Here is a 12,769-nt window from a genome sequence, read left to right as displayed (position 1 = left end):
CCAGTCAAAAGAAACGGTACATGATAGAAAAGAGCAAATAACATTTATTTTTTAAAAATAAATCACATGAATAAAAAATAGTACTTCTAGGATAAATAGTCAACCAGAAATTTTCCTTTATATTAAAAAAAAAAGTTTAAAAGTAACATTAATATATAATTTAGATCTGTAATTATTGTGACAAAGGACTAGTGGTTTATTAAACTTTATATTAAGCACCACTAACATAAAATCTGAATATGTACATGAATTAGCTAAATGGAATTACTCATAAAGTACACTTTTAGTAGGTCGCATTAAAAGAAATAGTCTACGTATTATGTTCGTTATAATTTAGCACTATGTTTGGTAGAAATTTGAGTTTGTATATAACTAAACATGAATTTATAGGATGTATTACTAATATCTTCCATTTGGAGGTATTAGTAATACGTAGGATATAATACCATGAGATAAGTCTATGTAGATCATTGTAATTTTAGTTTTTTTATTCTATGTTTTATATTTGTACTAGTAAATTTATTTAAAATAAATTAGCTTACAAATTATTTAGAGAGAGTTGTTTGTTACTAAATAAATCCAATACAAATTTAAAATGAGAGTTATTTATGTATAAATGTAGATGGTTTGTTCAATTTTACCACTGTTGACCGTCTTTTCGATTTTAAAAGTAAATAGTTTTATCCTTTTTAAAATTGAAAATTGACATTTTGTGAGTGATCAATTTATTAAGATAACAATTATTTATCCTCAAATAATTCAAGTGAAAAAATATCAAACATGACAACAAAATTGTTCTTCTCATAGCTAGTTAGAACGCCATAAAATAATAATATTGTCCGTCAATTATCTACCTTGACTCAGTTACATAATAATTCAAGGGTACAATTGGAAAGAACGTTTTATAGAGTTTTAATCCAAACAAAAGATGAGGTGGGAAACAATGAACCGAACACTTGATAAAAATAAACCCCGCATTACTAATTTCTGTACTACTAATCCTTGCATTACTAATCTCTGCGTTACTAATCCATAATAGTGAATTATTTTGTTTCTCTTGCAGGGGCACCTCCTCTAAAATAGACTGAGCTTTTGCTCAAATTTGTCAAAAGACCAGTGGCATATGAGAACTTGAGGAAGCAATTGTACAAGGCAGTAACAAATGAATTAAGGCTCTTTAGGGCCAATTAGGCACAAAGCAAAATAATCAAGGAAAAAATTATAAATAGCTATTTTTGGGACTGTTTATAAATTGAAAATAAGTAACAAAGTCATTAAGTAAGGCCTTTTAGAGTTGTCATTTGAATGCATCAAATTAGGAATGACCAATCTCTGCATATAGAAATTTGTTCTTGCTTTGTTTTGACTTCTTTTTCCCTTTTTTTTTGTTATATAGTTTTGTTGTCGAAGAATTTAATTAGATAAGATAAAAATATTATTTATTCTTGCATTTGAATTTGTAAAGAGAAATCTATAGTACATACGAATAGGAGCAAGTATTGTTTTCAAAATTAGATATTTTTTGAAAGTACAGTGATAGTGCCTATTAAAATAAAAGTACTTAAAAAAACGTAATTCAATGATCCTCTCGATCAAATATTTCTATGTAATAAACCAAAATGATATTAATCTCTTACACTCATCTCATTTAATTTAAATTTAATATAACTAATAAAATATGAATTATTGGCTTATTGAACTATAAATTGCTCATATCCATATCATTGCCATCATTATATTATAAGATCATTTGAAATATTAGGCTTCAATAAATCAAACTTTAATTAATGCAAAAACATAAATACATGAATGCAAATTTTTTAGTTCAAAGTATATTTAATAATTTTATTTATACCTCACCCAATATTTAATACTCCACATTAATTTCTTTTTTTTTTTATAAAAAAAAACACTTAAAATCTTCATCATTTTCACCTTCAAACTAACACTACTTTAAATTGTATATATACAAATTGTCAAAACATTATTTTAACATATATTTTCTGAATCAATTTATGAATCAAATTGGTGAAAAATAAATAAATAAAAAATTCATCAATTTATTTTCCAGATTCATATCCAACATTTATATTTCTGCAAAACCCTAACAACACTATCAATTCATCAATGGCGAATTCTTTCAGAAAACCGGCGATATTAGACCCGATGTACTACCCTATCATCGCTTTACTCATCGCACTTATCGCCTGCGTTGAACTTTCCGACGCCGTTACCGCCGTTGATGTCTACAGGCTTGTTCAATATGATATCTCCGGCGTACCTTTCGGTTCTCGGCTCGCTACTCTTAATCATCACGCCGGCTCATCGCTTTTTGGTTCTGGCTCTAGTTCTGATCTTTCCCGTACGGTTCTCATTCTTCCAGTTCGTGAATTGAACCTCACTCTCATTACAGGTTCGGCTCCGATTACTGCTCAATAACTTCATTTCATGATATGTAAACTAGCTCGAATTAAAGCTTAGTTGTTGCTATGATTATGTTTGGTTCAGGTGAAGATATGTGTTAGATTTTAGAGAATGATGTGGTTATCATTTACTGATTCTGAATTTCATTTTCATCAAAAGATTTGTTTTTTTAGATTTGGTGCCAAAAATAAGTTGGGGCTAGTGGAGGTTCGCACAAGTTGATCCAAACACCATAGTTATAAGGATTAAAGTTTAGTTGTTGTGCTTCTATGTTAAGTCTAGTAGGACTTCATTTACTGCTTCGAAGTGTTAAATATTTTTTCAACTAGGAAATACTGAGTCATTGGATTAAACGTTAGTTTATTACTTACACTAAGAGAGTTTCGATTTGCCTTAAAAGGAAGAGGAAAGGCATTTCATACCTCATGTACATGTGTTTTGTTATTGGCTATTAATATACGAGGTAGGGGTCATGCGTAACCCCAGACTCTGAAGGTGACTTTTAAGGGGGAAAAAACATAACTTACAAGAGTGTTATTAGAAGTCATTGCTTTGTCGCTTAAAGCGCTTAAGCAATCCAAGCAAGGGGTTATCATTGATAAAGCCATGCGCTTTCAAATAATATATCACAAAGTTATTGAACAGAAAAAACAGTGGTTCTTTGAATATCAACTTTGACGAGTTGGAATATTGACATTATTATATATTGAATGCTGAAATTAGTTTATCTAATTGCAATTTGATTATTATTATACTAAATTCATGTATGATTGACATTTGTTTATTTTAGTGCTTGATCTCTAATGTTTTGCTTCAAATTCCATTTCCCTTATTCCTTTTAAAAACATTGTTCTTATGATCAGTGTTATCAAAGGAGAAAAGCGCAAAAAATCCCTGAGGTCTGTTGGGGCTTTAAGGGCAAAGTGCAAATAAATTGTGGGTTTTAATGAAAAAAGGTTCAAAGGGAGAAAAAAATAAAATAAATATATATGTTTTGTAATTTGGCAAGGAAAAGTATGCCTTAGAACCTTGACGACGACACTAAAGTGCACATAAAGAGAGGCGAAGCGCTCAACACGTTTTGAGCCTTGCTTCAGGACTTAAGCACACCTTTGACAACAACGCTTACAATGACATACTGTTTTGGAATTTCATTATCGTTAGGGATATTTATTTTTTCAACTAGGGAAACTAAATAATTGGGGTTAAAGCTAGGTTTGTTATTCTACTTGCATTAGGTGCGAATAGGGATAATTTTGAGTTAGAAACTGACTCTTGTTGAAAATGCGGTTTAGTTTACTTCTTCTGAATTTCATTTTTATCTTGAACTTCTTGCTTTCTTTTTTAACTAGGTGACCCAGACTCACTTGATAAAAAATAATTAGGTGATACAAAATATTAGGTGATACAGACTTGTTGGGTATAAAGATTAGTTTGTTGTTACACTTATGGGCGATGAAGTTGGTGTAGCAACCAACAATTGAAGTTGTTACACTTATTGGCGATGAAAGTTGGAGTATCAACCAGGGTTATCAAAAGCAAAAAAAACAAAAAAAGCTCTTAGGTCTTTTGGGACTTTAAGCGCAAAAATGTGTGGACTTTAATGAGAAAAGGTGTAAAGGGAGAAAAAACATACAAATATATGAGTTTAGTCCAAGACTAATAATATATAGGCATGAATGACAAATATATGAACAAAGAAATTTAAAAGTAATTACGATAAAGTGAAATATCACTTGTTTAGTGTCGTCTCTTCCGTAGAGGTTCATTGGCAAAGGAAAAGTATGTCTTAGAATCTTGATGACGACACTGAAGTGCACATTAAGCGAGGCAAAGCGCTCAACACGTTTTGAGCCTTGCTTCATGGCTTAAGCGCGCCTTTGATTATGCTGGTATCAACCAGCAAGTGAAGTCCTAAGAAATGGATTCTTTGACTTAAAAATCTGATGTTAGTGTTGTCAAAGGCGCGCTTAAAGCACATTTATGCCCTAAAGCGAGGCTCAAAATGTGTTAAGCGCTTCGCCTCGCTTAATCGCATCAGTATCAGCATTAAGGTTCAGACATACTTTTCTTTGCCAATTAGCTTCTTCTAAACAAGAGATACTAAACAATTGATATTTCAGTTTTCACTATATCCTTTTTTTTTTTTGAAATTTCTTTGTCATATATTTGTCATTCGTGCTTATAATTATTAGTCTTGGACTAACCATATAAATTTATACTTTTTATCCCCTTTGAGCCTTTTTTCATTGAAGCCCACACTTTATTTGCGCTTGAAGCCCCACCGGATCATAGAGCTTTTTTGCTTTTGATAGCACTGGATGTTGTTGTTTGTCTTTATCTATTATGATTTGCGTTATACTTGATAAAAAAATTATGATTTTTCTAATTGTTAACTATGCATATGCACATGACACAGCACACCTATAGGAGAACATTTGAATAAATTCCCTTGGAATTATAACTGAAAGGCTAAATGCTCAACTCAATTTATCGAGTGAGCTTCTATGCAATGGAATGTAGCAGCCTACGGAATAATCCCTAGGGAATCTTGTGAAGTTTCAAATGTTAGTCAAGAAATTTGTTTCTCTTTGAATTTTGTAGTCTATGCTCATGCAGATTCTGTAATCAATTCTGTGATGTGCCAAATATAGGACTCTATTACTGATTATGTTTTTCGGGAAGGTAATGGAACTATCCACTCGTAGGTAAGAAATATGGTCAGACTATAGATTATGTCACTATTGACAACAGAGGGATAGCATAGTGATAAGGATACCCTCCACTTCAAACAATTTGGTTGGTGGTTTGTGTCACCAAAGGGAGCATAAGTGGAAAGTCCACGTCTTGGTTAGGAAGGTGTGGAAGGTGGTGTTTCCATATTTACGATTTTATTACTTTTCTAGTTTGCTCCTTGCTTGAGACATCACTAACCTTGCTTGTGATGATCATGTTAAAGGCCGACTCTCTGTTCCTCATGCAATATGCAGTTAGATTGTCTTCTGATGGGCTTGCCCTCCCTGTTGACTCTTATTGCAGAATATATTGAACAGAAAAAGCTATTAGGGGGTTTGCTGCTTTTACTCCCCCCAAAATTTAGACCAGAAAACACAGACAGCACATTTGGTGCTGATGAGGATATTGACAGCTTGAGGAACAAATTGGTCGAGTTGGAATGGCTGCTTACACATTCCAATATCCCTGTGAGTGAAGTTAATCCTCCATGCTGTTTTGTTCTTTTGGAATATCTTTCTGTACAATGCATATTATGCACGAGCACATCATTCATCATGTTACATGAGTTTCATTGGTCTAGTGCTTGTTCGGTTGGATGATCTTACCTGAATTAATTATAGTTTTTTTATTAATAATTTGTTTAGTCGTACTTGATGTTTGGTTACTGCATGCAAAACTCGATCTCATGAACTTGTAATCAACTATTAGTGCCATAAAGGTCATTATTCTTAAATGACAATTTGTTCCCTACAATCACTTTTGTCGAATAATATGACAATATATATAATCTAAACTAAATGAGTCATTACTGTGATTCCTTAATTGGTAGAAGAAAATGCTGAAAGATTGATTATGTTAGCTTCTAAAGAAGGAAAAAGAGTTCAATCAAGGAAGAGCATGGATATCTGCAGACTGTTTCAGAGCTGAATGGAGGGAAATGTTTTTTTCTGTTTATCTTTTGGAAATTGCTTTTGAAGTTCCCTTTGCTGGCTAATGATGAGATTAAACAATAAACATTTTTGTAAAGTGGCAGCCCTTGAGTCCAACCTTTTGATTATTTGCAAATTGGTTCGTCCTTCCCCACAGTGATGAAGAGCAACTTGAGCTATTTTAGTTACTATTTGACATTGTGAGCTATGAGTGTGTTTAAATTCAGTGGTGATACCTCTCCAAGGAAAGACAAAAATTAGTACTAGTCACTTTTTCCCTTGAGATAGTTTTATCTTTGCTCAATGAGGGTACTGAAATTGCCTTACTTCTGTTGTTTGAATGAGAGTTCTAGTTTATGTGCATATCCTTCATCTTGAATTGTTTCATTTTTTATCGTCTATGACAAAATAGTAAATTTTCAATCTTTTGAAATTATGCTCCAGTATCCTGTATATTTTGCTTTCGAGGATGATAATATCAATGCTGTATTTGCTGAAATTAAGAGAAATGATGCTAGTGGTCAACCTGCAACAGCTACTACAGGCGGGTAAGTTGAAATGCCATTTTTGTTTTTAAGAGAAGAGTTGCCTCTTCTATTTGGCGTATGTATGCCTTAACATTAAAAGATTATAATGTAATCTAGAGATCTCTTAACATAGTCTGGACAAAATTCATCTAGGATAGAAATCCTTGTGCATTTCTTAAGTCATCTTTAATCATTATCATACAGTTAAAAGATTCCATTCAATTTTGTTCTTGAACTAGATAAATTGCCCGCGCTTCGCTCGGTAGTGATTAACCTTATTAAACTTAAGAATAATCCATTTTAATATTCTGATATCAAAAATAATGAAAAGCTAAATTCTTGTGAAATTTTTTTCGTCCCTAAATTCAAAGGCAATAGGTTTTATGTTTTAATTTATGATGGATCTTTATTTTGTATTCACTTATTTTGTCGTGTGGAGATAAACCATTTTGTATTGCAACATGTACCAGTGAAACTATACTTCCTCTTTCTCTTTCTCTTTAAAATGTTTTATTTCTTACTTCCTTCTCTCTGTTCAAGTAATACAAGTTAGTAACTAATTAAAGACATTTAAGCACTAATAAAGATAGGAGAGCAAAGAAATTCAAAGCGTATGGTGCCAATATAGTTCGGCATTAGAGATTGGTTGGTTTTATATTCTTTCTTAGTAAAATATAATGATGAGCAACATTTATAGACATTGAGTCCAAAGTATTCAGAAACAGTGAATCAAGTGTTGAGAGATGAGAGTATATGATCTAATGTGTTTTACTGCATCAAAAGTACTATTTTTATAGGTATTTAAACTTAATAAAATAAATGTGCTCATTTTTCTGTTCAAAATATTACCTGCTTCCAACACTTGATCATTGTGTTAGTCATATAGTATCATCTTTCAAGACTTGATTCACTGTTTCTTCACGGATTGTCACAGACACTCAAGAGGATTATCTGTCTTCACGCTTCAACATCTATAGTGAGATCCAAATACACTTCATCAATTCAAGCACATTCACATTGGCCTCTTCCAGAAAGTACGACAACCTGCAATTACATTATATGTATAATCAGGAGTACACATTATTCATTCATAGAGACCAGTAATAGCTTTCAGAACTTATATTCCTTAGTCCATTGTAGTGCCAATTCCTAATAAAATCTTCCAACTTGTCTCTAATTTTATTTGTCCAGATATTCTGTATTTGCAAAGCACATGATATGAATGTGAGAATCAGAAGAACCTGACATTGCATAGGACTTGTGACAGTTAAAGTCTTAATTACCTTTCATGTTTTTAGAACTGCAAGATGAACAAAGAGATCCGTAAGAAATAACCAATCTTTAAAAGGTTTGCACTTTTTTTTTTCTTTTTTTCTTTATTGGGACTTGAGGTATCCTTTCTGAGATTGGATGTCAATATGAATTTGAAAATCTGCTCGTTTTTTTCTTTTTTTTCTCTATTGGGGTAAATGTCCTGCCAATGATTCAGTTACTCACATGTCTACAGCTACAAGCTTGTTGTTGCTGCCTCAGATCCCAAGAGAATTGCGCCCCCAAACATTGCAAATATTCAGGTTCTAGTTCACCTTTTTTCTTAAAATTAGGAGCAGGTGGATTTACTAGAATTCTTGAATTGAATTGATGTTTGTCTAGGAATGTTGATGTAATTTAATTGCCTAAAGTTTTAGTTCTAAATTGCTTCCTTCATCCATCTCAAAAAACGCTTTATCTGTTTTGTATAAATAACAAGTTTATCTCGCTCCAACAATGCATATACCTTTATTAAAACAAATTAATTATATAAACTAATGCTACATTTGGATCATTTAAAATTTGATTTGACATATTTCAACCAACTACTGCTTTAATTGATGCACATGGTAGACCATCTGTTATGAGACAGAGGTAATAATATCTTAGATAGCTAAGCTTGTAACTTTGTTGGTACTCTTTGAATTGTTTTCTCCATCAATCCCTTAAGCTATAGATTGTTGTCACTTCTTATAAGATGTTATGGGACTTAGAATAATTTGAAGTGACAGCTTTCATGGTTGTCAAACTATAGATAGTAACTTTTTATGTACAACTGTCACTTGCATTATTACAATTAGCATTTGATGGAACTAAAGGTTTAAAAGTGAGTTTTCCTTGGGGGTTACATATGGTCTTGCCTTTAATTTCTTCATCATAATTGTTATGTTCTTTATTTTGAGCGCTCAGAATTTCTTTTTAAATATTTATGTGTACTGAAGTTTTTTCTATTTCTATACTTCGATTTTGAAATAATAGTTAAAAGCAAATCAATTCAATACTTGCAACTGTTTTTGTTTCCTTCGAATTGCTGTTCAGACCAGCTTAGTATATTGAATTATTTGGTTTTCTTATTTTAGTAGTAAAATCATTTTAGGTGCAAGGAATTTTATCATTTTCTTTTTTTTTTTCTTTAGTTTTTCACTTATAGTCTTATACTTCTATTTGGTATGATTATGGCATGACACACCACATTGGGTATGTTGTTGTTGTTGTATGGCATGACACGAGTTTAAAAGGAGAAACATGATCAATGAAGATTCATATAGCCGACCCAACTTATTTGGGACTGAGGCGTGGTAGCAATAGATTTTATGAATCTGTATGCACTTAACTTTACTTGTTTCTATACATAGTTTTCCTTATAATGTAGTCAGGCGAATCAATTCAGTACTTGGAACTCTTCTTTTACTTATAATAGTTATTGGAATCAAGCTTAACACATTTAATTACTTTATTCTTATTTTAGTGATGAAATCAATTTAAGTATATATGGATGTATTTCCCTATTGTACTGAGTCAAAAAATTTTCTGTTTCGTGTTTCCACAATCCTAATGTTTATGCAGATTAATTTCTAAAAATAATGGGCAGGGGTTATTAGATAGTTTAAATAATCAATATGGTAGACTGTTATCTGAAAGTTCATTTATTAGTACTTTTATTAAATATCAGGGATGGTTACCAGGGCTTAAAGTTGATGGTGACTCGAATCAGCTACCAACTATTGCCATAGTGGCTTCATATGACACGTTTGGGGCTGCTCCGGTAAATAATAACTTACTCTATTAAGTTTTGAGCCGTCATTTTAATAATAAATGATTTTAAATTACTTTTTTCTTTTGTTGAATTTACAGGCATTGTCAGTGGGAAGTGACAGCAATGGAAGTGGTGTAGTGGCACTTCTTGAAATAGCTAGATTGTTTTCTGCTCTGTATTCAAATCCTAAAACTAGAGGTAGATATAACTTACTCTTTGGATTGACATCTGGTGGCCCGTATAACTACAATGGAACTCAAAAGGTGCACCAGTCCTTCCCAATTTTTTTGTCCTTTTCTTTTAAGTCATAGCTATCTCGTTCTGTCCTTTGATTGTTTAAGCTTTCTTCAGTGGCTTCGGAGTTTTGACCAACGTCTACGTGAGAGTATAGACTATGCCATCTGCTTGAATAGTGTTGGGTCCCTAGGAAATCAGTTACATCTTCATGTTTCTAAACCTCCAGAAAATGTCTACATACAGCAGATATTTCAGGTATGCAACAAATGCCATCAATGAGAGAAACCTAGGAGAATTTCATATTTTGTTACTTCTACTTTTTCCTTTTCTAGTCTATAAAGGTTGATTTATGCAGGGTTTCTCTACTGTAGCAGAAGAATTGGGGCTTCAAGTTGGTCTTAAGCACAAGAAAATAAATATCTCGAATCCTCGAGTAAGTATATATACCTCTTAAATGAAAGTGCACATCCCTGCTTATCTGTTTGTCAAACGTAGTGCATGGTTTTCTTGCTATGCTCTCAGAATGTCACAACCCAAAAAGGGACTTGATGACACTTGTCTTAACCTACCAAGATAAGTCAGCCTAAAACCTAACATAAAGGATAAATGCGGAAGTAAAGCAGAACAAAATACTATCATAATAATCTCAAATATACAGAAACATAACATAACTCAATTATAACCCCCCAAAGATCTTGGTTGTCACGACTCACGTGTACAAGCCTCTAATGTAATACAATAGATTAGAAAGAAATACAAGTCTTAATGTCATTGTTTTTAGAATAGAACAAGAACATAATAATGGAGTAAGAGGTGTTTGCCGAGATGACAAACAACTATCTCAGAACTCTCCACAATAAGCCTCATACATTGAAGGGAGGAGACAGTAATCAACATGATCCAAACTCATAACCTACACAAGTGTAGAAGCAAGGGAGTGAGTACCAACAACACGGTACTCAACAAGTAAACGTCTAACTCAAGGTAAAGCAACACATAATATATGTATTCCCAACACTCCAACCAAACCTCCACAACTACAACCTGTACAAAATCAACCCAACCTAACAATTCACAATTATAAAGCACATAACACGTATAACAACACTTCAACGTGAATAAACACAAGGTAAGAGAAGTTTGTTAATGCTCCCAGGCACTTCTCCTGAGGTCCACCTCTAAGGTCCCTTCTGGATCTTTAGAGTCCTTTTCCGGTGGTATTCGATCACCGGAATCAACCTACTGACCCCCCCCCCCCCCCCCCCCCCTTTTTTTTTTCTCCTTTCCCAGCAACCTCTTTCTTTCTTTTCAAATAAGGATGAAGATGTCATATTTCGTGATGGGCTTTAAATCATACGATATCAAGAGCTGAGACGTGGTACGAATGGGTGGAAAGAGGACGTAAGATGATGACAAGAGCGAGTTTCAGCCAAAAGACGATGGAGTGGGTAGGTTTTGTCCTCAGAGAAGCATCAAAAACCAAAGGAAATTCAGTCAAAAGATGGAAAATTCATGATCATGCCTCAGAATTCTTTTGCTCTAGAAATTTCAACAAATCCGGCCGTTACATTAGCATTATCAATATGCAAGGGAAAAGGAAAGCAGTAATCATCATTCCTGAATGGTCATTCAACTCAGGGTGGCTAGACATTGCTTTCAAAATAACAAATTTCATTAATGCTAAGAGGAAAAGGACAAAGACATCAATACATCGAAATACAGAAAAGGGGTTACTATATGCCGATGCAGTCAGAAACAACAAATGGACCACAAGAGAAATGAATGCGGCTAAAACCCACAGACAAGGAAATTCTTTGGTAATCTCTGACGAGGCAAGCAGAACCCAGAATGAGTTACTGGCTAGGTGTGTGGTTGGCAGTCTACCAGAGGAAATCCCAAATGTCATCTTGTCGGAGATTCGCCAATGGTCAACGAGTACTTGGAAGCATCTTCATGGTGTCAACATCTATGAGATGGGTCAGAATCAGTTTCTCTTTGAACTACCCACAAAGAAGGATGCCGACCATGTCGTGAAAGGAACCTGGTTTTGGAAGAATCACAAATTCCTACTCAACTGGTGGTCGTCGACGTCAAATGCGATAACAGAGAATTTGAAGCAAGTTGTGGATCAGGTTGGTAGGATTACCATTACAGTTCTGGTCCCAAAAGATTCTCCAAGAAATAGGCGATCTTTTCGGTGAATGGATTCAGACAGAGGAGGAAACTGAGCTTCGGAATCATATTAAATGGGCAAGACTGAAGGTAAAAGGAGATGAGATATCAGTACCGAAGGTGGTGGAGCTGAAACATGACGGAAAGATTTTCAGGATCCAAGTTTGGATCGAAGCTCTGGCGAGAGTTTTAACTGAAGGTCCAAGAGAAAACCTAATGTTTGTACAACGGTTTATAGAGAAACCCTACAACAAAAGAGGAGGGGGAGGTTTGGTCTGCACATATGTGACAGGGCACGTGGGAACCTCTGAGTCCCAAGGAAATTTGAATTACACAGCTGTCCAAACTTGTGAATCCACACGTGAAGAAGTAGTTGGACAGAAGCACATGGGGCTTCACATGATCTCAACTTAAATGAAGGCAAGGTCAAAAGAAAGGGTTTGAAAATTTTGGGCCAGGACCCGATGGCCCAATGGGCAAATAGGTTTGAAAAGGCTTTTGTAATTAAAAGCCTAGGAGACCGATTAAATGATGAAACTGAAGCAAATTAGATTATCATCGATACTTTTCCTCAACAAAATAGTGGAGAAAAGCAGATCCTTCCCTCAATCAACCTCGACACAAGCGAAGAAGGTGGTGAGGAGGAATTTCAATTTGAGGGCCAAATTGACGAAGAT

The 12,769-nt window shown here is 33.8% G+C and overlaps 1 protein-coding gene across 1 annotated transcript in view; it reads left to right on the top strand.

Moving 5' to 3' along the window:
* The first annotated feature begins 2,112 nt into the window (after positions 1-2,112).
* LOC125817474 (uncharacterized) overlaps positions 2,113-12,769 on the top strand; it is a 32,042-nt gene continuing 21,385 nt past the window's right edge. The window contains exons 1-8 of the mRNA XM_049497010.1: positions 2,113-2,413; positions 5,464-5,627; positions 6,534-6,637; positions 8,124-8,190; positions 9,600-9,692; positions 9,782-9,946; positions 10,035-10,175; positions 10,276-10,353. Coding sequence (XP_049352967.1) covers positions 2,128-2,413; positions 5,464-5,627; positions 6,534-6,637; positions 8,124-8,190; positions 9,600-9,692; positions 9,782-9,946; positions 10,035-10,175; positions 10,276-10,353 — 1,098 coding nt within the window. The 5' untranslated portion in view covers positions 2,113-2,127. The remainder of the gene's footprint in view (positions 2,414-5,463; positions 5,628-6,533; positions 6,638-8,123; positions 8,191-9,599; positions 9,693-9,781; positions 9,947-10,034; positions 10,176-10,275; positions 10,354-12,769) is intronic.

The sequence above is a fragment of the Solanum verrucosum genome, unplaced genomic scaffold (assembly GCF_900185275.1).
Source record: "Solanum verrucosum unplaced genomic scaffold, falcon-dt-bn FXZP01000434.1, whole genome shotgun sequence".
NCBI lineage: Eukaryota > Viridiplantae > Streptophyta > Magnoliopsida > Solanales > Solanaceae > Solanum > Solanum verrucosum.
This window is presented reverse-complemented; position numbering and strand designations above follow the sequence as displayed.